This window comes from Mus caroli, unplaced genomic scaffold, assembly GCF_978045245.1.
Source record: "Mus caroli unplaced genomic scaffold, Mus_caroli_1 scaffold_11, whole genome shotgun sequence".
NCBI lineage: Eukaryota > Metazoa > Chordata > Mammalia > Rodentia > Muridae > Mus > Mus caroli.
The window spans coordinates 121676573-121704167 of NW_028227266.1; the positions used below are offsets into that span (position 1 = coordinate 121676573).

General features: G+C 42.3%; 1 protein-coding gene across 7 annotated transcripts in view; it reads left to right on the forward strand.

Annotated features, from left to right (window-relative positions):
• Tcaim (T cell activation inhibitor, mitochondrial) overlaps nucleotides 1–27595 on the forward strand; it is a 37044-nt gene that overhangs the window by 2629 nt on the left and 6820 nt on the right. For 4 of the 7 annotated variants that reach the window (XM_021172945.3, XM_021172944.3, XM_085828213.1 and 1 more), the window contains exons 2-8: nucleotides 617–686; nucleotides 3746–3881; nucleotides 7602–7758; nucleotides 16861–17113; nucleotides 22131–22253; nucleotides 23856–23953; nucleotides 24499–24590. In XM_021172945.3, the coding sequence (XP_021028604.1) occupies nucleotides 628–686; nucleotides 3746–3881; nucleotides 7602–7758; nucleotides 16861–17113; nucleotides 22131–22253; nucleotides 23856–23953; nucleotides 24499–24590 (918 nt within the window). In that variant the 5' untranslated portion in view covers nucleotides 617–627. Of the gene's footprint in view, nucleotides 1–616; nucleotides 687–3668; nucleotides 3882–7600; nucleotides 7759–8955; nucleotides 9029–16860; nucleotides 17114–22130; nucleotides 22254–23855; nucleotides 23954–24498; nucleotides 24591–27595 lie in introns of those variants that run through there. The other 3 variants (XM_085828215.1, XM_085828214.1, XM_021172946.3) reach the window with 3 other exon arrangements.

The following is a 27595-nucleotide window of genomic DNA, read 5'->3' on the forward strand; positions in this document are numbered from 1 at the left end:
AGTTCTTTCAAGGATTTTACTCAGTTGAAGCTGAGATCTTGATTTACACTGCAGGAGAACTTATTAAGAAAAGGCTTTCATATACAGCTAAGGGTGCTAACAGAAAAAAAAATCTCTTCCCACAAAGGTAGTAATTATAGAAAGTGTTCATATTACATATCAAATATGAATGACTATAGCCTGGGAAGATAGATTCAGTTTTCCCTGAATAATATATTCCAACATAAAAGCAGTTACATAGGCTTTTAGTCACAGAACAAAAGAAAGTCATAAGTAGCTTGTAGCACTCTTCAAGAAGGTTACAGAAGGTTAGGAAGTTGGGAGAAGGACAACACACACATACACACACACACACACACACACACACACACACACACGGATAGTATCACCTCCTGAAACTAAGCCAAAATAAACTCTTCTTATGTTGCAGGGTTTTGTTTTGTTTTTTTTTATCACAGCAACAGAAAAATAACTAAACCACATCCTTACACGTAAAACGTTTTTAAACGTTTTATTAGGTTAATTCTTAAGCATTTCACTTTGAGGATGGTAACATGATGGTGATACGTTTTTAACCTTTCACTTGTTCAGCTCTTCTGTTCACTTTGTCCATTAGGCAATTAATGGATGCTTGGAAGTTGGAGTGCTTATTCGGAAATGTTTTGCCACTTGAAGCCTTTGAGGAGGTAAGCTCTGTGGTCCACTCTGTTTGTTTAGAGGAGGGTCTGTTGGGTATTGAGCTAATTTCAACTTGTTTTTCAGATCTCAAAACTGTATCATTTTATGGTTTTAGGCAGGAGCAAAAAGAAAGAAAGAAAACTAATAAGAGTACCCAAACTATCTAAGGCTCCATTAGATAAAAAAGCAGGATAAAACAGTTCCAACAGAATAGTTCTATATGAAACATGAAGAGGGAGAATAAATTAAGCCGCTCCCAGAACGGTATTATGTTCCCAATCTGCAGAGCACATACTTTGATGCTTTAGAGTTCAAAGAAAATGACTATAATAATTATGCAAATTCTCCTCCTGGTACACAGTAGATGTGCAGCGCATATAAGTAAGTACAGCTTGGATAGGTGGGAGTTTGAGGGTTTGTAAATCATGTAAACAGGAAGACTAACGAAGATCATTGGAGCTTGGCTGAGGTTTTTCCAGAAGAGATGATGAGACAAAGTCTCATATATACAGCCCAGGCTGGCTTCATATTCATTATGTAGCCATGGCTAGTTTTGAATTCCTGATCCTCCCCTCTCCACCCCACTGGAGTTACAGACTTCTGCCACCACACTGGACTTCCAAGTTTTTATAAGGAGTATTTGAGAGCAAGTTAAAGGGATTGATTAAAGACTCAAAAATGGGTCTTGCCTTGTAGAAACTGTGGAGGATATTAAAAGTATTTGTATAAGAAATACAATTGCCCCACTCCCACCCCACCCTGGCTCTGTACCCAACCTGGGCAGCACAGTAGAGATGACCTTGGGGGGCGGGGAGAGGTCAGGCAAGCAAGGGACAGCTGGTCCTGTCATTCATTTGCATTAGGGTAGCCTCTCCATTCTCTCTGTCTATCTGCAACAGGTGGATGAGCTAGCCCTGAGGTCATGAGAGTGGGAGAGTGGGCCCTGTACCTAACCTGGGCAACACAGTAGAGCTGGCCTTGGTGGCTAAGGTGGAGAAGGGCCCTCCCTTGCCTGATGTAGCATTGGGTGAGCTAGCCAGAGCAGTCATGGAGCGCTTACCTTGGTGGTGTGGCAGCAGGTGAGCTCCGGGGCAACCAACTCAGCTACCTCCCAAACCCAGATCCATGGCTTTGCGTTGGTCCACCCCAACATCTACCCGATCCATGATCTGCTAGAGCATGTGAAAGAGCCTGTCCTGCAGAGCCAAAGCTTCAGGATATCCAAGACGCAGAGCAAAAATGGGATATCCAAGAAGAATCCTAGTGACGATTCATTATAGATAGTTAGCAGAAGCCAGAGGCCTTGAAGCAGACCGATGACTCATTGCAGTGAACATTTGTAAGTAAAGCTATTTTGACGAAAGGGTATTTAGTGTGTGACCCATTGCAGCTTCCACAATGAGATTTTTTTTTTTTTAATTCTATCTTCTTTTCTTTGGGGAACAAGTTGCAAGGGCAGAGGGCAGATGTGAAGGGACAGGAGATAAGTGGGGTTGGGATGCATGACATGGGACTCCCAAAGAGTCAGTCAAAAGTTGTTTGTTTTTTAAAGTAATAAGTTTTAAAAAGAAAAAAAACAAACAAACAGCAAATAGCATTGTTTGGGAAAAGACAGACAAGCAGGCTAGTGAGGAGGCTATGCAAGCTGTGTCAGCAATGACAGTCTAGTAGCAGAGAAAGTAGGACTGATGTCAGGAGATAGTATAAAGAGAAGCTGCTAGGCTAACTTGAGGACAGGTATGAGTGGTGTGACCTCATCTGGGTGTTGTGCTTTGGCAGCAAGGGATGTTATGCCACAGAATCAAAAATAGCAGTGTGAAGGTGGGGATCCCAGTGCCTTTAGAGGTCACATCAGGAAGGTCTCAAGTTTGAGCCACCTAGGGATATGTTAAGGAGAGGAGATGAGTAAGGGCCGAACTATCTTCCTTGCTGTCCCATCTGTCTGTCTGAGACAGGTTCTCACTGTGTATTACTGGCTGGGATCAGACTCGGGTTTTCATACTTACATAGCACTTTACCAACTGAGCAATCCCATTAGCTACCTTATTTATTATTCAAACTCCTTTACTGAACGATCTGTACACTTATTTTATAAAAGGCTCAGATACATGCAAAATAAAACAGAAAGTATCCTGAAAATATACTGGTGTATAGTATTCCAGACTGTTAAATCTTCTGTAGGCTGGAGAGATGGCTCAGAGGTTAAAAGCTCATACTGCTCGTGCAGAGAATCTGAGTTCAGTTCCCAGCACCCATATCAAGCCACTCATAATTGCTCATGTGCATCCAGGGAACTCTTCTGGTCTCCAGACACCTGTGCATATTTTGGCATTCAGTCACACAAATGCACATAAAGAAAAATAACAACCAAGAAATCTTCAAGTTAGTTCTATAATCCTGTCATTGAAACAGTATAAAACATGCCTCACAGGTTGCAAAGCATGCCTAGCACTGTAGACTTCTATGTAGAATAACCAGAATGGAGATGTAAATTACAGTATTCAAAGATAGGCATTGTGGGATTGCTCCCTGAGAATCATAAGTCATTTCCTTTGGACTAAAATACTGTAGTATTATTTTCACTGAAGAAATTAAACAGTACTTTAAGAACATTCCAGACAGTTTGAGACACGACTTAAGAATGGGAAGGTCTGTCAAGTTGTTTGATGAGAATTCCATTATCACTCTGGTAATGAGGAAACTGAAGGACAGACATCTTCCTCTTGCTGCTGAGGTTCTCAGGGCATTCCCCACTGCCCTGGAAAAAGTACACTGATGTAAATTAAGAAAAAGAAAACAGGACTTGATGGAGAAAAGTGTCGTCACTTGTGAACCCAGCTCCTGGAGAGCCATGGAGGGGAGTTCTGCTCCTACGACTCCTACCGCTCATGCTGCAGTGAAGACTTAGAACCACTATGGAAAAACCTGACAGATTATAGCAAATCAGTTCTTACCTTGTTCTCTGGTTTCCCCCTGCATGGTATGTTTAGGTTGGCTGCACCTCCTACAAGGTGATGTGTGGTGGATGGATGGATGTCACAGAGAGTAATCCCTGTGTCTCTGATAGGTTCGGCCTGAGGAAGGTCCTCCCTCATTGGCTTCACTACTCTCGACCTTTATCAGGGGCAGAAGCCATCAATGCCTTGAGGCCTTTCTACTTTGCAGTTCATCCTGATTTCTTTGGACAGCACCCCAGGGAAAGGGTAAACACTTATTTTTTAACTTATTGTGTATATGTCTAGTTGATTTACCTTTGAGTCAATATAATGCAGAAAGTCCTGTAAGTTTGGATTATTCTCTCATAATGGTTGACACAGAAGCAGTAAGTACTAACTTGAAAAATAATAGTTTCCAATTAGTAAATTTAGTGAACATTTGTAATAGAGCAGTTGAAATCATTGTTTATTCAAAGCTGTCATTATTTATATAAGCAATAAAGTTGCCACATAAGTTGAAGAGTATAATAATCATGTTTCTGCAGTCATTTTTAGAGTAAAATAAGGAGTAAAATAAGGCTTGAGAGGAAGACACCTCTCTTGAGCCGATGGAGTCTTTCTTGTAAGGCTGCCCTGGGCAGATTGTCAGTGCCGGGAGACTTCCCTGCATGCTTTGTGCTGCTGAACTTGTGCTGCCTGCTTTGTGCTCAGGGGATGCAAACTGGCAAAGGTCCTGGGCAAACTCAGAACCATCACTATTTTTAGTATCAGATAATATTATAGAGCTAAGTGCATAGGGTTATCTCATCAGTCCTTTGTTTCTTTATTAACACTGATCCCTGATTTAACCTGTAATAATAAACCCCAGCACCAGGCGTGAGTGAGCACTCCTGCCTGTTGGTGATGTGCAGCACACCTTGAGCATGGCTGCATTTCACTACTGGGGATCTGGGGATGAAGACCTGGCTGTAGTCTACACTGTGGAGCAGCTAAGCACAAGCTCACTCTCTGTCCACTGCCAGCCACCCTTCTACTGTAATAAAACTTGACTGAATATAATAGCTTTTCTGAGTGGTATGAATCCCAGCCGGCCACTGAACCTGACTCATCCAGTGTCTCTGAGCTGTTGATGTGTCTTCCCTTCCTAAGCCACTGTGATCTGAGCACTCATCCTTCACCAAGCCTTTGTGCTCACTGCTCTCTCAACTTGGACTGCCCTCCTCAGAGATGGCTTACCTCTGCTTCTCAGGGAGCCTCTCCCAGGCCACTGACAGCTTCTAATCTACCTTCCTTTCCAGAAGCTCCTCTTCTTTCTTACCCATCAGTATTATCTCTGTAAATGTTTTCATTCCCAGGTGCCAGGTCTATTGTTTGCCCTCTATCATCAGTGAAATGCAAGCCCATAAAGGCTTCTCACTCTGCTGGCCACTACCCACGAAGCTCTGGCTCACCAAAGCCTTGCCCTCTGCTGAGTACACACTCAAGGCTCCAGGTCCAGGATTTCACACTGGCACCCACTAGTGTGGTTCTTTTCCCTTTAACACTCAAATTTTAAAATATGGACTATTAATAGGTTTCAAAATATACAGATTAATACAAACTTCCCTTAAAAATCTCAGTCTGGTCCTAGTTTCCTTTGCCCCCGTTCCTGTTCATTTGCTACAGATCATTGTATATATTGATTCCCACAAGACCCTTCCACTATTTCTTCTAGCAAAATTAAAAACATCAAAAGTAACTTTGAAGATTTCAGTTTTATTTTGGGTAGAGTTTGGGTTCCATTTTTTATTTTGAGACGGGTGTAATTTTAAGCCTCAGATTACTCTCAAACTCAGACCATTTCTTCCTCCTGCATAGCTTCCCAAAGAGTTTGTGACTACGCTCTAGCCCTTCAGTTTTGTTTTGTTTTGTTTTGGGGGTGTCTCACTAGGTGACTCAAGCTGACCTCAAATTTGCAGTGAATCCAGTTGGAGTTGGATGTAATCTTGCTGTGACATCTGTCACTCGGCAGTTGATCTGAATGGCTAGGCAGATGTCCTCTCTATCATGCTCACTCTATGTGCATCCATCTCTCCAAGAGCTTAGTGCTTCATTAAAAAGGATAACGTTCTGTGATCAGATAAACTTTTGGATCATCTGGTATACCCTAGTAGCTGTGCTCCGTACCTGAACCTTCAAATTCTCAGGGTCCAAGTGCTGAGATTTTAGGAGGATGCTTCTACTGCATGAAGCAGGACTTAGTACCACAGTGGCAGGACAGGACCTACCTTGCTTAGAGGGCTTTCTGACCAAGTATGTCATATAATAAATTCTAGAAACAAAATGCAAAATGACTTCTACTTTCAAGACATGTGTGTAGGAAGAGAGATTTAAATGATCAAAAGCAGTTGTTATTGCCAGCAAGGCCAAGAGGACAAGGCCAGCCTGGGTTAGTGAGAGCCCTAACCTTATCTCAAAGACAAAGCAAAACAAAACAAAACAGTTGTTATTAATCTAGGCTTAGAAGTATACAGCTTTACAGCACTTTGGAGACTCAGGCATATAGACCTTAAATTCATGTTCAAGGCCATCCTGAGCTTAATAGAAATACTTAGAAAAATAAAATAAGGCCAGCAAGTTAGCTCAGCCAGGAGGGTCATTTACTGCCAAGGTGGTCAACCTGAGTTCAGTCCCTAGAACCCACATGATGGAAGGAAAGAACAGATTCCAGGAAACTTTTCTCTGACCTCTACACACATGCTATGACATGAATACCACACATCCATGTGCGCGTGCACATACACACACACATTTAAAATAAAAGAAGCAGTTACTGTTCCTGCCATTCTTTACCAACAACGATTGACCTAGGAACCCTTTGATGTCTGTGTATCTCTATCCCCTCTTTTATGCATCTTCTCTTTTAGGGACTGTGTAGTACTCCAGTAATCAAGAAGATGCTGTTGTTATATACATTATAACCTTTACTAAAAAATAAGCTAGATTTCCTCTTAATCTGGTTATTTGTCTTATAGCTTTGTTTACCACATATATGTGGGAATTTTCTTAGTTCTTCTGTTTTTATAAAAATTGTGTCTCAATGGTCTGTCATGGAAATATTATTAGACACAATAAATCTAATTCTTAATCACTAATTTATTGCTTTGCGATAGCAATCATAGCTAGGCTGGCTTTACTCCTACGTGATGAAGGACTCTAACCACCTGTGACCCTGATGCTCACATGATCTGTGTCTCCCCTTCAGCAGCTATCCACTGTGTGCTGTGGAGCTAACCTTTCCTTTTACCAAACAATCTGTGAAATCCCAGCATTTCTTTAAGTATTTATGTTCAGTTATGTGTATATGTATGCGTCTGTGTTTGGGTGAGTGAGTACATGAGACCATGGAGGGTAGAAAAGGGCATTGCATCCCCTGGAGCTGTAGTTATGTATGAGCTGCCACATGGGTATTAGAAACTGAACCCAGGTTCTATGCAAGAGCAGCTAGTGCTCTGACCATTAAGCCATCTTTCCAGCTCTCAATTCTTTTAAAAAAACAAAACAAAGCAGTGTCTCACTGTATAGCTCTGTTTTGGGTTGGTTGGTTGGCTTTAGGATGTTTTGTTTTGTTTTGTTTTGAAACAGTGGTTTGGAACTCACTAAGATCTGCCTGTTTCTACCTCCAAGTGCTGTGATTAAAGGTTTATACCACCAGGCTAGGTTCCCTCAGCATTTTTTTTTTTTTTTTTGGTTTTTTTCGAGACAGGGTTTCTCTGTGTAGCCCTGGCTGTCCTGGAGCTCACTTTGTAGACCAGGCTGGCCTCGAACTCAGAAATCTGCCTGCCTCTGCCTCCCGAGTGCTGGGATTAAAGGCGTGCGCCACCACACCCGGCGCCCTCAGCATTTTTAACAGTAAAGTATTTAATATCTTCAATATATATAAAGACCACATAATAGTTTCTTCTTTCTTTACTCACATGTAAATACCCCCTCTTTTTTTTTTTCTAGGAAGTCAATGAAAATTCTCTTAAGAGATTAAGTGTCTATTTAGAAAATCTCCAGAAACCAGGCTTCAAATCTCTGAAACCAACTCAGCTTACATTTTATATAAGAGAAAAAACAGCCCAGAATTCCTCTGAAGGCCAGGAGCCTATCAGTACTACCGGTACGTTGTTTATTTCTGTTGCGTCCCTGACTGCTTCATGTGAAATGTGTTCATTAGTTCTGACATTGCCAGAATACCTTGGGATTTGAGCCTTGATTATTAATAACTATCATAATTGGTTTTCTAGAATTAGATTCTGTTCCTAGCTGGATGTGTTTAAGCAAGTCATTTTTGTGTGTTTAAACAATTGTTTCCCAAAGTATTCCAGCCAAGTGTTGGTTGGGGTGCAAGCCTTTAGCCCCGCACTAGGGAGACAGAGAAGGAACATCTCTGTGAGTTTGAGGCCAGCCTCGTCCACTAAGTAAGTTCCAATCAATCCATGATGTTGTTTGAAGCCAGGTGAAGGAGGAGCAAGAGCAGGTCAGTCAGTCAGCAGGGTGGGGTCTGAGCGGACGCACACTGTGCAGATAACCTGGGAACTAGATGCCTGAGAATAGCGAGTTTAGACTTCTGCTTACCTGGACAGAGTCCTTCTCTTTGGGACATTGTCACCAGCACTGCCATTTCTGTGGACCACTTTGGACCTAACAGTTATAAAATTAAAATTAAGTTTTTCTTTTTCATTACTGAATTTTCATTATCAGTTTGACATTACTAAGAGACTGATGTTTCTATTCTTTGTCAATTTCATACATAGATGATATATTGTGGTCATTGGAAACCCCTAATACTCCTTCCTACCCCTCCCATTTCCAGACAGCCTTTTCCCGACAAGCACTCTCAACCTTCATATCTTCTCTTTATTGCTTTATTAGGGCATATTTTTGTTTGTTTGTTTTCATGACAATACATTGCATTCTTAAAGACCTAAGTCATTTTTCCAGTTCTGGGTTCTTTTGGTGGTCCAAGTGGAAATGAACTTTATTATCAGAGTAAGCATTAAAACAAGATAGGATTCAATAAAAATTTCTCTGAATTAAGGCTTAAACAAATAGCTGTAGCCAGCCTTGACTGAGCAAGGTCCAGAAGTCCTCCACTGCCAGCTAATGGTTAACTAAAAACTATTCATTAGCAAGAACAGGTGAAGGCAGAAATTAAGTTAAAAATGAAAGGAAACATGATTTTTTAAAAGATAGTATTTTTATCTACCAGAGGAGATCAGAATATCTCCCTTACAAAATGGTCTGTAACTCAGATAACAATAAAAGAGCAAGCCGAAATGATCAAGCGCTGCTCTGTCTGCTGGTGACCCTTCACATTGCTCTTATCTGCACATGGTAAGAGCGCTTCTGCAGGCCAGGCGTGGTGGCGGAGGCAGCAGAAGGATCTGGTGAGTTTAAGGCCAGCCTGGGCTACAGAGTGAGCTACAGATCAGAGCTACATAGTGAGACCTTGTCTCACAAAGAAAGAGGAAAAACTTTCTTCATGCTCTGATGTGGCTATGTAAATTCAGACTTTCTTTTTAATTCTGGGGATTGAACAGTGGGTCTCACATTAACTAGCCAGTGCTTTACACATGAGTGGCCCCACAGAAACATCTACAGCATGCCTTGTAATAATCTCACCCCAAACAGCAAAACTGCTATTTCTCAAAAGGAATCTTAAGGGACTAAAGGCCTGTCTTACTGGTAGCAGTCTATGTGATAGAGTCAGTAATCAGTGAATTGATAAACTAATATGGAAAGTACAGCTTATTCCTTGACTTAGTTTAAATTTTTTATTAGTTTTAATCTTTTATGTTTTTGTTTTTCAAGACAAGATTTCTGTGCGTAACAGCCTTGGCTCTCCTGGAATTCACTTTGTAGACCAGGCTAGCCTCAAATTCAAAAAAATCCACCTGCCTCTCCCTCCTGAGTGCTGAGATTAAAGGAATGTGCCACTATGCCCAGCTAGATGTAACCATTTTTCAGTTGAGTATTTTGCCTGCTTGTATATCATAGGCATGCTTGGCACCCAAGGTCAGAAGGGCATCAGATCCCCTGGAACTGAAACTGCAGATTGTTGTAAGCCACCATGTGGGTGCTGGAATCAAATCCAGATTCTCTGGAAGAGCAAGTGCAGAGCTCTTACCCCAACTCTGCTTTTTAAAGCCAGAGCTTATGTAGACTAAGATGGTTCTGTCACAGAGAGCCCCCCAGTTTCTGCCTCCTGGGGGCTGGCTGTGTTCCTGTTAAGCTATTAAATTAGCTATTTTAAGTCTGAGCTCCTTCTTCCTGAATTTCAAGGGAAAAAGCTTGAATTTTTCTTTTCTCCTGCCAATAGACCTCAGAATGATTCCATTAAGAAAAATGTCTTACTTTTACATGTTCTGTATTGTGTATGTTTGTTTTGTCAAGCAGAGTATATATGCAAAAAGGAGTTAAGCTCTGGCTCTAAGTGAACGCATGTCAGGAGAGTTGAGGAGATAGTTCAGTCAGCAGGGTACTTAGCATATTAGAATAAAGACCTGACCTCAGATTCCAGCACCTACATAAAGAAGCCAACTGTGACAGCATGCTATGTGATCCCAGCACTGGGGGAGAAGGAGGTTGTAACAGTGGGATCCCTGGAGCCCAGGAGTCAACCCACCTCACCTAAGGGAGGTTGGCCTTGCCCTTCACGAACATGCCTATACACAGACATGAAGGTGCACACCCTAGCACACACAACCAGAAAGGAAGGGAGGAAGGCAGGCAAGCACAGCACATTTCAGTCTCACATAGAACACTGGAAACTACTTTCAAGCCCCTCACTACTGGAAATGATAAATGTGTCGTGTTGTTAAATTGACTAGCATGTAGCTGCTGAAAAGAATAGGCTCATTTCTACATATAGATGTTGAAGGTGTTGATCCTTCCGAATGAGAGTAAAACCACCAGCCCAAGCTTTGTTTTGTGTCAGACAGGGCTAGCTCCCTAAAACAGGGCTTGAGAAAATAGCATTGAACAACGGAGACAGTGGAGTTTTTATAGCCCCCAAACTACAAGGCTAGGGCTTTCTAAGAGGTGGAGGATTTCTGGTTATGTAGGGAATTGACTGAACATCTAAAGATTATTTGGCAGAACAACTTATCAGGGTGAAGGTCAGGGTATAGTCAGTGTATGGTGTGTGGAACAAATCAAATTTGGAAAAATATATCAAGACATAGTCAAACCTAAGTTTTATAGAAAACGAGAATAAATGTATTTTAACCCTATAACAAGAAGTCAGGCTAGTCCACCAAGTTAGGTGGCAAAAGGTTCAAAATAATACATCCATAGTGATACCCTCATTACTAAAAGGAACAACTTAAAATGAGTGTGTGTTTATAAATATACATGTGTATAAACATGATGACATTAGCATGTATGTCATAATATGACCCGTCTAACAGGTCCAGTTATTTGAGGGTCTCGAGAGGACCTTCTCCTAAGAACCAAATGGGGGGAGAGAAAGACAGAAACCAAGTGCAAGAACGACATGGAAGCAGTCTGAGTAGCATCAAGGTCTCTCTGTATTCAGCAAGGCTCAAGGCTTAAATGCACAAGCAAAGGAGGAAGTACTTCTCAGCAGGAGGGATAGGGCAGTGGAAATTTTTCTTTTGGCAACTACATGGGGAAGCAGGAACTTGGTGGTATCAGGGTATATCTTGTGGTCAGGACATCTGGCACTGACTTAGGGCTGGAACATTCTGTGGTTGTTCTTGGAACGGTGCGTCGGTGGCCCTCTTTTGACCCCCTTTTCTTCTCGGGGAGAGAGGCCCAATTCGAAGATCAAGACAATAGAGTTGTCTTAATAGCTCCCAACATCTCCCTCGTTTTAATATTTTTATAAAGGCATATTATATAATAAATTTGTAGCCACGTTTTTAACGACCGCCTAAATGTCTGTTTGCTCACTTGGTGATTCTCTAAAACCACAAAGGACACAAGGACAAGTCATCTATGAGGCTTTAATTAACGGTTCCAGTCTGTTGGGTATAACCTGGGTTAGCCAAGGGATTTAGGAACGAAGCAAGTTCTGTGGGTAGAGGTAGAGGTCTGATCCCCAGTGTGCAATGTTAGGGGCCATGTACAGTATTGACTCTCAGGCCCACAGATTTTTACCCAGAGTAACCCTGACCTGCTCCCGTGCCGTTTTCCTGGGGGAAGGACCCTAGGGCACTCAACCGTCATGCAATCAGACATGCCTCTCAGAGACTGTCTAACAGCTTCCAGACTAATCTCTGTGCAGTGCTTAGCCTTAAAACTCTCACGGGCGATGGCTTCAAGTTCCAATTTTTCGATGTGTCTAGCCTGGGATGACTGTTTAGTTTCCAATGTGGCGAGAATGTATATTACCATGTCGGAAGCACAGACTATGGCAATCTATAAATGATTTGTGGCATGAGACTGATGGCCGAATTTAGGGGGAGGGGAATGATCTTACTTAAGCATTTTATGGAAATTGAGTCTCTCTCCCCAAGACGAGTGTGATGAAGTGGTATCTACGTCTGACTCTTCTCCAGCAACCTGCTTGTTATCACCAACGTCCAGCCGATAGTAATGAACTGAAACAGATGCGCTTGAAAGAGATGAATCAATTTGAGATTTAACAAATCAGGTCAATTTCTGAAATGCCCAAGGACCGAAGGAAATCAATAGTAGGAGTCCCAATAGGGGCCCCAAAAGGGAGGGCAACAAGGTCGAAAGCCAGGGGGAGGTTGAAAACCAATTTTGGTACCATGACTCTTGTTGTTCTCTCTCTCTTTTTCTTTTTTCTAAACTGGCAATAACCTTGGCAATGCTATCTTTAACTAATCCAGTTTTATCAACATATACACAGCATTCTTCCTTAAGTGCAGAGCATAAGCCTCCTTGTTGTAGAAAGAGCAAATCTAATCCCCTTCTATTTTGAAGGGCAACTTCTGAAAGGGAGACCAAGGAATCAGTAAGATCATCTAGGCCCCTTTTTATATTCTCGATATCTTGGCTAATAGCCTCATTGAGCAGATGGTAATTGCGTGCATTCTGTTTGAGAGACACAAGGGCTGCGATTCCGGTCCTGGTCCCAGTAGCACCCAGGCCAAGAAGGACCACATGGGTCACCGCCGAGATAGGCTCTCTTTTGTGGCGGGATGGCAAGGAGGCGCCTCGATCCCAAAACTTCAGTAAGTCATCTGACTCATGAATACTAAAATTTGGAAAAAGCTGAACCAAGACACAATAATCTCTATTATTTATAAAATCTTGTATAATAATGTACCATGTAAGGCCCGTGGAACATGCCAAAAAGGTATCATTTGGGGCAAGAAGACAAGAAAACCCATTTTTATTTACTCTAAACGTGTTATTGCAAATCTCGGCGGAAGCATGCCTGAGCCCAACACACAACTTCCTACCCCAGAGAGTTCTGTCAAGGTAAGCTGAACTGACTCGAAGGGAAGCGGCCTAGCATCTGAAAACAGGAAATTTCCAAATAAGGCTATGCCCTCATAAAAGGGCGGGGAAGCAGAAAAGCACATCCAACAATCTTCAAATTCTGACACATTATCTCTTTGTGTCCTATCCAACAAGACTAAAGCAGAAGCATTCAATATAGACCACAGTAAATCAGTGGAAGAGGGAGGCCCCTGCTGGGAGAGTGGGCTGAAATAGGGTCTTAGCACACCCTGGGGCAGGAACAGTGGGGCGGGTACCTGGGAGTTGAGGATTGCTTGGGGATATAGGGTGGTGTAACTGGGGATTAGGCCCTATAGATGCTTTATATTTGTTGGGGATTTCCTTTTGTAGTTTAATCTTTAATGTCAATCCCCAATCTGTGCCCTCTTTATATATACGCAACCCCCAAGAGAATCCTCTCTTGGTCCAGTCAGCAGTCCTTGCGGCTGTTGTAAAGCCAATTTGTAATGGGTTGTACCACCCTTGTCTAGAAGGATTGGGGGAACAATAGCTATTAAAGGGTTGTTTTCCAGGGGAGGTGACTTTGGAATTGGGGTAAAGTCGTTTAACTGTGACATAATACCAAGAGGAGGATGGGGTCCAATAGGTATCCCCAGTGGTTTCACAGCCCCAAGAGGCGCAGTAAAAATCATTTTCATAGCCACATTTATAATTTAGAGATCTATCTCGATGAGTTCCTGGACAGACATATATACCTCCAGTGTGTAAGGCCAGGGCAGCATGATGTATATCACTGCTGCAACCTGGATCAATCTTTTTATCACCTGTGTTAACTGCTGTTAATTGAGGCATGTAATAATCAGGGGTGCCCCAGGCGGCGTCTGCACCCAATGCGAGGACACAGATATCTACTTCTAACACGGGCCAATGGGGCTCTGCACCAATCTTGGAGCTGGAGGTAACTATATCTCCGGCCTGATTTTGAAGAATCCAGGTATAGTTGAAAACCTGATAGGTCCGGGCTTGTCTGGCTGTCGCCGTCATGACCAGCATCATCAATATTGTGAGAGATCTATCCATGGCAACCCTACAAGAGAAAACATGAAACATCTTCTCAAGTGCCACCCTGGGTGGTATTAAATGGCTTAATTAGTCTTTCAGGGAGCCATCTGGCTCCCCCTTCCTTGGAATTATAGATGCAGGCTGAGCCTTTTGCCCAGATGATGATGGGGTCTGGCCCATTCCAAATCCCTGTAAGGGGATCTTTCCATAGTGCTTGAGCATATTCTAGACTGGTTTTAGGATGCCAAAGTTGGTCAGCTGCTGAGCGACCACTTATGTCTAGAGTTAAAAAGTTAAGCACAAAAAGTGCATGAGACAGTAGCTGTTTTGAGTTTCCCTTAAGGGTGTAGATAGTCTCTTGGGCCCCGAGCTTAGTCAGGGTATTCTTTAAGGTCTGATGGGCCCTTTCAACAATTCCCTGCCCCTGAAGGTTATAGGGAATTCCAGTAATGTGCTTGATCTGTAATTGTGCACAAAACTGTTTAAACTTAAGACTGCTATATCCAGGGCCGTTGTCTGTTTTGATAATTTTGGGCTGTCCCGTGACAGAAAAGGCATACAATGAATGATTTATAACATCTTTGGTAGCTTCTCCAGTGTGGGCGGAGGCACACAAAAACCCACTGGAGGTATCGATGGACGCATGCACAAACTTAAGCTTCCCAAAAGATGGGATGTGAGTTACATCCTTTTGCCAGAGTTCTCCGGGGACAAGGCCCCGTGGGTTAACTCCTAAATGTGGTTCTGGCAACAGGGTAAGACAATTTTTACACTGTTTAACAATTTGTCTGGCTTGTTCCCTGGTTATGTTGAATCGTAGTCTGAGTGTCTGTGCATTGAGATGATGTAAAATATGGGCTGTCTGAGCCTGTGACAGTGGGTCAGGCTTAATAGTAAGGCATGTAAGCCAAATGGCCTGGTCAGCAAGATCATTTCCCCGGGACAAGGGTCCAGGAGGGATGGGGCAGCGGAAATGCACAAGCAAAGGAGGAAGTACTTCTGAGCAGGAGGGATGGGGCAGCGGATATTTTTCTTTTGGCAACTACATGGGGAAGCAGGAACTTGGTGGTATCAGGGTACATCTTGTGGTCAGGACATCTGGCGCTGACTTAGGGCTGGAACATTCTGTGGTTCTCGGAACGGTGCATTGGTGGCCTGCTTTTGACCCCCTTTTCTTCTCGGGGGGGGGGGGAGAGGCCCAATTCGGAGATCAAGTCAATAGAGTTGTCTTAATAGCTCCCAACAATAATACAGTTCAAAGAAGAATATAGAAAAGATTTAGACCAGCACTATCTAAGAGGGACAGCTTGTACGAGGGAGCTTGTAAGTATTCCACAGATGAACCTTCAGGTATAGCAAGTACTAGCCTTGTGATAAATGGGAGCCTTGTGACTCTGAGTACTTGAAAGGTTGCTCATGTGATCAAGGAATAGATTTTAAGTTTTATTTAAATGTTTCTTGTGGTGGTGGTGATGATGGGTTTAAGAGGTGGTTATTGTGTTGAGAAAAAAAATCTTAGCCTGAACTGGCCTCAAACTCACCATATAGCCGAGAATAACCTTGAAATCCCATTTATCTTCCTCCCCCTCGCACGAGAGCTGGAGCTACAGGCCTACACCGCCATACTCAGCTTAGTTTTAATTAATTTAATTGTGCATATCCACATTGTGTGCTTAGCTACATGATTAATACATGTTTTTGGAAGACTATGTACCAACAGTTAACAGTGGTTATATCTAGTAAAGTATGTGACTATATGTCTGTTAACAGACTTTTACTCATGTGTATGTGTGTGAAACTTTACAATGAAAGTGTGCTTATAAAGTTTTTGTAGCCCAAAATGGTAGCAAAGTTTAATCCCATCACTCTGGAGGCAGAGGCCAGCAGATATATGTGAGTTTGAGGCCAACCAGGGTGATATAGTGAGAACTTGTCTAAATTATAACTAATAATACTTAACAGAATTTAACTTTTTGTCAAGGCTATGAATCAAGCCTAAGGCTTCGTGCATTCTAGGCAAGAACTCTGCCACTGCACTATATCTCCTGCTCCCTTGTGTAGTTCTCAAGCTTCTTTTAAATGTTGAGTGTTGGGCCTGGACTAAGGTTCAGTGGTTAAGAACACTAGCTGTTCTTCCAGAGGACCTGGGTTCAATTCCAAGAACCCATATGGCAATTCACAACCCTATGCAACTCTAGTTCCAAGGGGATCTTACACCCTCTTCTGGCCTTTCTGGACACCTGGCATATATGTGGTGCACACACACACACACACACACACACACATACACATACACCCACACACACACTCTACATCTAAAACATTTTTTTAAAGATGAGCTGTGCACACCAACACTAGGTAGATAGCCTGGGCCTCCCCTAGCATGCCCTGCCAATGCAGGTGTCCCCAGTTCCCTGCTCTCTGCTAGAATCTTTGTGATGAATGTGGGGACACTCTCCCCCTCCCTTTAGTGACAAGATTCATCACAGGCAGAACTGAAAATAGTCTCCATCCCCTTCTTGGCTGGGATGGCACCTACTTCCTGGTGCCAAACTAGAAAGAAATCCATGAAAATGAAAATCCTGCTGTAGAGTTTGAAGGAGGAAGTGATTTTTCATTTGATGATTTACAATGGGGAGATTTTAATGGATAATGAAATGTTTTTAAAGATTCTAATTTTATAATTGTTTCATGAAAAACGATTCTAAGCTAAAACAAGTAATCATCTGTATCAATTGTCTGGGGGAATTATATTCTCTAGGATTCCGAGCAGTCAGATTTACTTTGCACAGCAGCGATCTGCTAAGCACAGTATTGTATATTCTCAACTCCTGCAGTTTGCCTGTTGAACACGTCCAAAGCTTGAACACTAATGTGCATTCCCAGCCTCTCAAGGAAGCTACAGGGATGCCTGACAGACCCATCAAATGGCATAGGTCCTATTATTCCTTTACTGGGTTCAAGGACCCTGATGAAGACCTCGCACACGTCTCAAGAGTGGAAACAACCCTAACGTAAGTAAAAGGGTTTATTTAAGTGGCCTCGTGTAGTTTCTGTTTAAATGTAGCTCTGGTTTTGCAGGAAAAGAAGTTTTAGTAATATATTTGAGGAAATATATTTCATTGTTTCTTAAAGTTGAAGAAACACTTCCTTTTTTATTATTATTTAATGCCAGATAAGTGCAAAAGATTTAAGTTTTTAAAATCAGCTCTTTACACATTGTACACTTGCAGTCTATGTGGAGAGTTCAGAGGTAATTAAGCTTAATAATCCACACTTACAGAAGTACACGCCAGGTGTAGCAGCACATGGCCGCAACCCCAGCCTTTGGAGAGTAGTTAGGAATTAGTTACAGGGATGAAGGCAGGACAGCCTGAGATACATAATGAACCCTGTCTCAAGATAAACAGATACCTTGATAAAATACCATCCTGAATAGGTAATTGAAAAAGAATATTTTTAAATTATAAAAATTAGATACATTTGGGATACAGAGGCAGGAGGATCTGTTACTTTGAGCGCAGCTTGGTTTGAGGCCATAACTGAGTTCCCAGGGCAGCCAGGGCTACATAGTGAGACCCTGCCTCAAACAAAACAAAACAAAAAACAGCAACAAAAAAATACATATGAAATATTTGGCATACTTTGTTTAGTAAACGGCTATTAATGTTTTGATAACTTTGTGGTTTTGAACTTATTTTTTGATTAGGACAGATTTTCATAGCAGTATGTTAAGTATAGAAAGCTGTTTGTAAAACACTATGCCCAATATGAGCCCATTTTTATGGAATATATTTTGTAAAGTAAAAGGACAGATGATATACCAAAATATTAGCATTACATATTTCAATCTATCAATTTGGTAATTTTGCATACTCCTATAATTTTTTTGTTTTATTTTTATGTTTTCTGAGATAGGCTAACAGCTTGTATAGCCCTGGCTGACCTGGAATTCCCTATGTAGATCAGCCTGGCTTTGAACTCACAGAGGCCTGCCTGTCTCTATCTTCTAGGATTCAAGGCCCAACCAACCATGCCCAGCCAAGACTAATGCTTTTTTTTTTTCTTTTTCTTTTCAATTTTTTAAGAGTAGTCTCCTTAAAGCCAGTTCCATTCTGTTTCAGCAATTATATCCAAAGAAGCCAGTGACTGCCCATAACTTAGAACATTATTAACTTAGAACATTATCCTTTGCTGTCCACCGCCACTGAACCTCCCATGTATTAACTGCTCTAACACAGGACCCCTTGTCATCTGGCCACATTCCCCCAAGGTGAAGAGGAAGCTAGCAGAAGGGGAGACAAGTGTGTGGCTGTGGCACCAGTGTATGTGGGCAAGAGCCTAGCTGTGATCCCTGTGTATATTCATGACTCGTAAACACATCGCCTCTTGTATACATTCCATCACCTAGATTTCCTTCTGCAAGCATGCTAGAGGGGATGGAGATGTGGGAGATGATTAGTGATGGGGTGGAAGTGAGGGCAGATGCCAGGCGGCCATGTGGGGTGGGAATTGTCACATTCAGGTGCTAGCTTAGCAATGCAGAGGGAAAGGTAGACATAGACACCTTGAGAAGATGCTGCAGCCTGCAGACAGTCTGCAGACACCTTGAGAGGATGCTGTTTGCTTTCTTTGACCTCTGTAAACGTGGACATGGTACTGGGAACGTTTGACCTAAATGAGATAGAAAAAGTGAGATTGCTTAAGTAAAGACAAAAAGACAAAAAACAAAAACAAAAATGAAGACATTAGATCTTGCTCAAGCTAAGGGTTTAAGGGTTAAGTATTAAAGAGTTTCAGACAAGCATTACGTCTGTGGCTCCGTGGAGTATTTTGTAGAGGACAGTTCTGGTCTCAGCTTCGTGAGCATCCATTATTTAAAGATTGTACCAAGGGCCCAGAACTAAGTGCTAGCTATCTGGCAAAATAATAAAAACAGACTGAAACCAGAAAAAGGTAATTCAGCAATATTCTTCAGGGTTTCGTGTATAAGCTGATTTTTTATAATTCTTCATTTAAATATTCAATAAGACCCCATCTTTAATATGATAGACTTTATTATATTACGTTGTCCTAGATAGTGAGTTCCCAAAAATAAGGCATGTGTCTGTCAGCACTGAGTGCTAACCTGCATGTGTTCACAGAAAGTATTCAATACCTTAAATGACCTGAAGTTAAAACTATGAAATAAATATGAAGGTGCGAGGTGTAGCTCAGTGCAAGAGCACTAGGAAAACAAAGCAAGCATTGGTTGAAGTACACCTGTGGGGGGCAGGGCAGGTGACAGGTGGGATTCCTGGTGCAGGTGACAGTTGCTCACCTTAGAGCCCCCCTGTTAGCTTCATTAGCATGTACTTCCGAGTTTGCCTTTGTCTTGTGAGCCACCTTGCTGTGAATCCCCACTCTCCTCAGCGCCTGCTTTGTTTTCCATTCAGACTCCTGTACCCCTAAGGAGAACAGCTTTATAAACTACTGTTTCAGGAAATAACATCAGGGAAATTGATCACTATTAATCAGTCTAGTTATCAGTAGATATTTGTCATGTCATGATGGTGAATTTGTCATTAGCTAAATAGAATCTTTCCCACCTTCAAGGATGAAATAAATAATGACTTAGCATTGTGATAGATGCTTAGCATTACAAGGAGCCCTTTAGATGATTGAACGCTGATCTCTCAGGGACTTACATGAACCCAGTAGAAGGCCTTATAGAGTTTGAGTTTAGCTTTAAGCAAGTGTAATTTTATGGCAGAAGGTCCAGGCCACTCACGAGAGAGGGTAGTACTGTAAGAGAAAGAGTCCTAAAAGTGGACCGCAGTATAGACTGGGCCTCAGAGTCGACAGTAAGTCTGTGGTCCCTGTACTTTTGTTTTGGTTTTGACACGGTCTCACTAATTATCAGTGGCTAGGCTAAAACTCATTGTGTAGTCCAGGCCAGCCTTGAACTTCCAGAGATCCAGCTGCCTTGCCCTGCAGAGTATTGAAATTAAAAATGCGTGCCAATTCCAAAACTCACTATGTAGACCAAGCTGGCCTTGAACTCACAGAGATCAGCCTGCTTCTGTATCCCATGTACTGGAATTAAAGGTGTGCACCACTATGCTCAGTTTGAACTCAGAATTCTTAAAAGGGGATATGAGCAGGATTAATTGATATGCCAAGTAGTGAATCAAACAATACTGAGCACATTTCCCTAGCAGTAAGGCCTCACTTCCCCATCCTGCCTTGCAGAGCCCTCATGGTCTCCCCTCTTCTCTTTTATCACACCCTAGGCCTCCCCTCTGCAGAACCACCTGAGCTGTATGTTCTGGATCTTCTGTAGGTGAATTTGCGTGGTCAGCACACACTCCCTTCTTACCCACACACCACAGGTTCAGGTCCACATTACCCGTTGTACAGAGCCGTCCAGCCGAAATTCATTTATGAGTCCTCGCTATCTTTTTTTTTTTAATGTATTTATTTACTATATGTAAGTACACTGTAGCTGTCTTCAGACACTCCAGAAGAGGGAGTCAGATCTCCTTACGGATGGTTGTGAGCCACCATGTGGTTGCTGGGATTTGAACTCAGAACCTTTAGAAGAACAGTCAGGTGCTCTTACCCACTGAGCCATCTCACCAGCCCCTGCTATCTTTTTGTGACACTTGGTTCTCCTTTTAGTAAGTCTTCTTTTACATGAAGACTTTGTCACCCCTATATTCCCAGCACTCCAACATATTGGATATCTGGGATAAGTATTTATTTGATAAATATATAATGATTTCATTGTTTTGCAAGTTTTAAACTGAATGCATCTTAATGCTTTAGCTCACATCCAAAATGATTGATGGAAGCACCTTCTTCTGTCAGAGCTGGCTTTGTTAGGCACATTTAAGCTCTCTGTCCCATGCTTCTTCAGGTATCCCCTGTGAGGAACTGTGTGAGTGCTCTGTTCACTCTTTAAGCTCTTTCAGCTGCTGGGGCTTTCTCTTGCACAGGCATGCTTGGGTCCCTCCCACTCTGCTCTGAGATGCTTCCCTTGGCTCAGCCACCTTCTCATTCTGTGAACACACAAACAAACACAGAGGGAGGGAGGGAGGAAAGGAGGGAGGGAGAGAGAGAGAGAGACAGAGACAGAGACAGACAATGAATACACTGCCTTTTCAGCTCCCCTCCCCAGGAGTCCATCCAAGTATCTTCTTTCTCTAGACTTCCAAAGACTGCAGGCAATAAAAAGTGTGCCTGTGTCTAGCTGTTCTTAGCACAGCAAGTGACATCATCAAGGAAGGGCTTTGGATGCCTTCAGTACATCTTCTGACAGCTACCCCTTTCTAATCCTTAAAACAATCTTTAACATTTTTCTCCTTGTGTTATTGAAGAAAATATTGTAAGAAATAAGAATAAGAGAACATCTTTTCTACTGAGCCTATTTTATTGAGTTTGATGAAGATGAATCAGTACCTCAGCTGGGTACTGGACTGGAATGTGAAGAATCTTCACATTCTTCATAGTTGTTTCATCTCTAAAGCCTAGTGATAAATTTGGTCTGATTAAAATTTAATTTTTTGCAATACTTAAAGAAGTTGCCATAACAGTAACATGATTCAACAAGAGTAGGCAGCCTCTTGAAGTAGGATTGTTAGAAGTAAAGTTCTGAGTCAGGCAATGGTGGCACACGCCTTTAATCAGCACTTGAGAGGAAGAGGCAGGCAGATCTCTGAGTTCGAGGATAGCCTGGTCTACAGAACAAATTCTAGGACAGCCAGGGCTCTGTTGCATAGAGAAATCCTGTGTCCAAAAAAAAAAAAAAAGACCGAAAATTCAGCTTAACAGAGGATTACTTTAAGGTGTGTGTTTGGGACTGGTGGTTGGTTTGGTTTGGTTTGGTTTGGTTTGCAGTCCAGGGGAGAGAGCTAAGGCCTCACTTGTTGTAGGCATGTGTTCTGCCTCGGATCCCTATCCAAGGCCGTGTGTGTGTGTGTGTGTGTGTGTGTGTGTGTGTGTGTGTGGTACTGGTGGAAAGGTAAGGTCTGTCTTCTGTTTTGGGTCTAGGTCCTGGTTAGGTAGCAATGGGAAAGGTGCTGTGAAGAAGCTGAGGAACAGTCTGCCACTTCGGAAGGAGCTGGATCGCCTGAAGAATGAGCTGTCTGAGCTTCTGCAGCTTTCAGACATCAGGTACTAAAGAAAATGCCCTATCTGTCCCAGACACTGGCTTATTCCTATGAAGAGACACCATGACCAAGGCAGTTTACAAAAGAAAGCATCTAACTGGGAGCTGTTTCAGAGGGTAAGTCAAGAGACAGATAGGTATGTCATTAAAACAATAGCTGAGAGCATAGATGTTGAGACAACAACCATGAGGGAGAGAGATCTTGGGCTTTTTAAACCCGGAAGCTCATCCCCAGTGACACACTTTTTCCAACAAGGCCACATCTCCTAATCCTTCTCATATAGTTCCACCAATTAGTGAACAACCATTTAAACACATGAGCCTGTGGAGGCCAGTCTCATTCAGACCTCCACACTTGTGTACACATTCAAATATGCAGGAATGAATGTAGCTCAGGTACATGTTCAAAGTCTATGCGCTAGCGTCATGCTCTACTCCACACCCCATCCTCTTATTTTAAAATATAAACAACATATTTTTTTAAGTCTTTGCAGTACATTGACATGGCAACAATGCTTTTACTCCTGTGTCTTAGTCACTGTTCTATTGCTATGAAGAGACACCATGACCAAGGCAACTCTTGAATTTAACTGGGGGCTTGCTTACAGTTTCAGAGGTTTAGTTCATTATTATCATGGAAGGAAGCATGGCAGCATGCAGGAAAACTCTCAAACAGTAGCTGATAGTTCTGCACCATGATTGGCACGTAGAAAGAGACACTGAGCCTGGCATGGGCTTGAAACTCAAAGCCATGCCCAGTGCCCCACTTCTTCCAACAAGGCCACACCTAATCCTTTCAAATAGTGCCAGTCCCTGGTGGATAGAGATTCAAATCTGTGAACCTGTGGGGCCAGTCTTATTCAAATCACAACACCTGATAATTCATGTTCCTTTTTTTTTTTTTTTTTTTTGGTTGCTTTATTTAAAAATCCAGTATTTCTTGGGGCTGGCAAGATGGCTCAGTGGTTGAAGGCACCTGTCACCAAGCATGATGACCTGAATTCCACCTCCCAGGTCCCACATAAAGGGGGAAGGAAAGACTTGATTCCACACAGTTGTCCTCTGGCCTCTGTAAACATAGACATGTGCACACATATACACCTCATGCTCACACAGTAATAAATCTTAAAAGTTTAAAAATCACCTAATACCAAGGATAGTACAGTAGCACACATCTGTAATACCCAGGAACCTCACCTCAGGGTCAGGTAGCTACATAAAGAGATCATGGAGGCTTAAGGAGGGTGTGGGTGGAGCTGGAGAGATGGTTTAGTGGGTAAAAGTGTTTACTATGCAAGCTTAACAACTTGAGTTCTGTCCTTAGATCCTACTGTGGAAGGAGAGAACCAACTCCTGACAGTGTCCTCTGACACTGCAGTGGTATAAGCCCCCACCACCACACACACAGCAATAAGAATAATATGAATGATTTTTTTTTAAAAATGTAAGAGATAATGACCATCTTGGAACTGTAAGATCAGTTAAAGCATGATGCGTGTCTGCTTCAGGAAGCAGCTGTTGACCTTCTCAAGAAGTAGGCAGTTGGGGTGAGAGCCTGTTCATCCTCCAAGGCACTGCTGTTAATGTAGTTGTGTCTGTTGACTTAGGTGGCAGAGAGGCTGGGGAGTTGCCCATCGCTGCAGCCAGCTGCACAGTCTCAGCCGCCTAGCACAGCAGAATCTGGAGCCACTTCAGAATGTGAAAGGTAACCGTTGTTCACTCTCTTTCACATATGTATGCTCTGTAACATTGTAGTGGCTAACTGACTTTATCAGAGTTAAATTCTTAAAAGGGATAGCACTCACACACCTTCAATCCCAGCATTCAGGAGGACGAGAGAGGCAGGCAGATCTCTGCGTTCATGAACAACCAGGGCTACACAGAAAAACCCTGTCTTGAAAAAAAAAATTTTAATGTTTAAATCTGTTCCTTTAAGATTGATTGATTGATTGTATATGTGTATACTGTCACAGTCTTCACCAGAAGAGGGCATCAGATCCCATTGTGAGCTACCATGTGGTTGCTGGGAATTGAACTCAGGACCTCTGGAAGAGTAGTCAGTGCTTTTAACCACTGAGCCATCTCTCCAGCTCAAATCTGTTCCTTTAAAGAAGCAGAAACATAATAGAAGCCTCTAGGATCTACTGGATTTAGTCCTGAGTGTTTACACTAAGTTTAAGTAATTATTTGCACAGTGTTATAAGGTCGAATACTCTTGGCTATAACCAAGGGTTTGTGTTTTATCATCAGGATGCACGGTTGTATTCACAGACCGCTCCGGTATGAGTGCACTGGGCCACGTGATGCTGGGAACCATGGATGTCCACCACCACTGGACAAGGGTGAGGAAGAGCCAAAAGCAAGCAGACCTTTGTGACTTGCCTTTGTGTACTTTCATGCGAAACAGCACTGTTGTCAGCAGACTGCAGCATTTGAAAGCATAGCTCCAGTTTTCCAGTCTAGTAATATGTAACTAGTACTTGAAGGTGAAGAAAGCTTTCTTTTCCATTTTTTAACTCATGTGTATGTCTACACGTGTACACACAGCAGTCAGAGGACAGGCTGAAGTAGTTGTTCTCTTCCCTGCCCTGGGCCCCTGGGATTGGGCTCAGATCCTCACACTTGAGTCTGTGCTTTTGCTTAGATCACCTCACAGGCCCTCAAATAAAGCTGATGTGAACATTTTTTTTTTCATTGTTAAATTTTATATTTAGATTTATTTTATGTGTATGTATGTCTATGCACCATGAATGTGCCTCGTGCATGAGGAGGACAGAATAAGGTGTGGGATCGATCCTCTGACGCTGGTGTTACAGACAGTTGTGAACCACTATGTGTGCTGGGAATCGAACCCACCTCCTCTACAAGAACAAGTGCTGCCTCTCTGGTCCCTGATGTGAACATTTTTGTTTAGTTTGGTTTTCTTTTTTTGTTTTTTGTTGTTCTGTTTTGTTTAGAAAGAGTCTCATTATATAGCCCTGGCTGGACTATATAAATTAAACTCAACTGAAATTTGTGGCAATCCTCCTGCCTCAGCCTCCAATGTCTTGGAATTACAGGTATAAGCCACTATGCCTGCTATATACAAACATGGGAAATACAGTTTTCATCTCATGGATAAATTCCTGGAGTAATATTGTTGGACCATATCATTTGATCATTTCAAAGATAGTCATATTTTCAATTTTGATGAAAAAAATTTTTCTTTGTAAGGATATTTATTTATTCATTTTTTACTAGATATTTCTTCATTTACATTTCAAATGCTACCCCCTTTCCTAGTTTCCTCTTAGAAAATCCCCTATACCCTCCCCCCTCCCCCTGCTCCCCAACCCACCCACTCCCGCTTCCTGGCCCTGGCATTCCCCTATACTGGGGCATATAATCTTCGCAAGACCAAGGGCCTTAATTATGACACCCTAATAGGTGTATGATGATGTCACGAGTGAAGTTTAATTTGCATTAAATGAAAAATGTTGGTGATAGTGTTTTTATAGTGGTTTTTTTGTTTGTTTTGGTTTTTGTTTTTGTTTTGCAAGACAGAATTTCTCTGTGTAGTCCTGGTTGCCTTGGAACTCACTCTGTAGACCACACTGACCTTGAATATACAGAAATCCTCTGCCCCTGCCCCTGCCCCTGCCCCTGCCCCCACCTCCCGAGCGCTAGGAGATTCATGTGCCACCACTGGCAAATATCTTTGTTTTTATTTTCTATCTTCATATCTGTAATCTTTTTATATTTTTAAAATTTATTTATTATTATTTATAAGTACACTGTAGCTGTCTTCAGATGCACCAGAAGAGGGTGTCATATCTCATTACAGATGGATGTAAGCCACCATGTGGTTTCTGGGATTTGAACTCAGGACCTTTGGAAGAGCAGTCAGTGCTCTTACCCACTGAGCTATTTTACCAGCCCATATCTGTCATCTTTGGTGATCTATTCAAATAAAATACTTGGTAAAGGAACTGGAGAGATAGCTCAGTAGTTAAAAACACTGGGTGCTCTTCCAGAGGACCCAAGTTTGATTCTCAGCACCCACATGTCAGTTTACAACCATCTGTAACTCTAGTCCCAGGGGACTCAAGGGTACTAGGCACTAATGGGTTATAGAGATACACATGCAAACAAAACACTCATAAACATAAAATAAAATAAAATACATTTTTAACCAAGCTTAGTGACACATGCCTTGAATTCCAGCACTCTGGAGACAGAAGCAGTCAGATCTCTCTTGAGTTCAAGGCCAGCCTGGTCTAAAAAGAGGAGTTCTAGGACAACCAGGGCTACACAGAAAAACCCTGTCTTGAAAAACCAAATGATAATAATTTTTCCTTTGTATTTCAAACCACATATTAAATAGGTATTTTGTATCTAGAATGTATTAAGAACTCTTTTTTTTTAATATTTTTTATTAGATCTTTTCCTCAATTACATTTTGCTATCCCAAAAGTCCCCCATACCCTCCCCCCCACTTCCCTACCCACCCATTCCCATTATTTTGTCCCTGGCGTTCCCCTGTACTGGGGCATATAAAGTTTGCATGTCCAATGGGCCTCTCTTTCCAGTGATGGCCGACTAGGCCATCTTTTGATACATATGCAGCTAGAGTCAAGAGCTCCGGGGTACTGGTTAGTTCATAATGTTGTTCCACCCATAGGGTTTCGGATCCCTTCAGCTCCTTGGGTACTTTCTCCAGCTTCCTCCATTGGGGGCCCTGTGATCCATCCACTAGCTGACTGTGAGCATCCACTTCTGTGTTTGCCAGGCCCCGGCATAGTCTCACAAGAGACAGCTATATCTGGGTCCTTTCAGCAAAATCTTGCTAGTGAATGCAATGGTGTCAGCGTTTGGAAGCTGATTATGGGGTGGATCCCTGGATACAGCAGTCTCTAGATGGTCCATCCTTTCATCTCAGGTCTAAACTTTGTCTCTGTAACTCCTTCCAAAATATTAGTGTATAAGAACTCTTAACACTAGGAGTTTAAAAAAAAAAAAAAAGAAAGAAAGAAAATGTGCCAAAGACATGTTACCTAAGAGAGTGTGCAGCTGACAAACTCATGCAGAGCGGGGGTGTGGCCTGAGCTGGGGTGCTTGCAGCATGCGTGAGGGCTGTTGCAGGATAGTCAGTCACACTGGAACCCTGAGACTGTGGTATTTACTGAAAAAAAAGCTGTTTCTAGTTATGATGTAGCTCAGCCTTTGCACACCCCATCAATCCCTCTGGCTGAAATACAGACTTGCTCTTAGTATACACTTTTAATCCCAAACTGTGAAGGTAAAGTTAGTTTATAGAAGGAACCTCCCATGTTTGAAAGTGATGTCTAATTGAGTGGCAGAAAGAGTG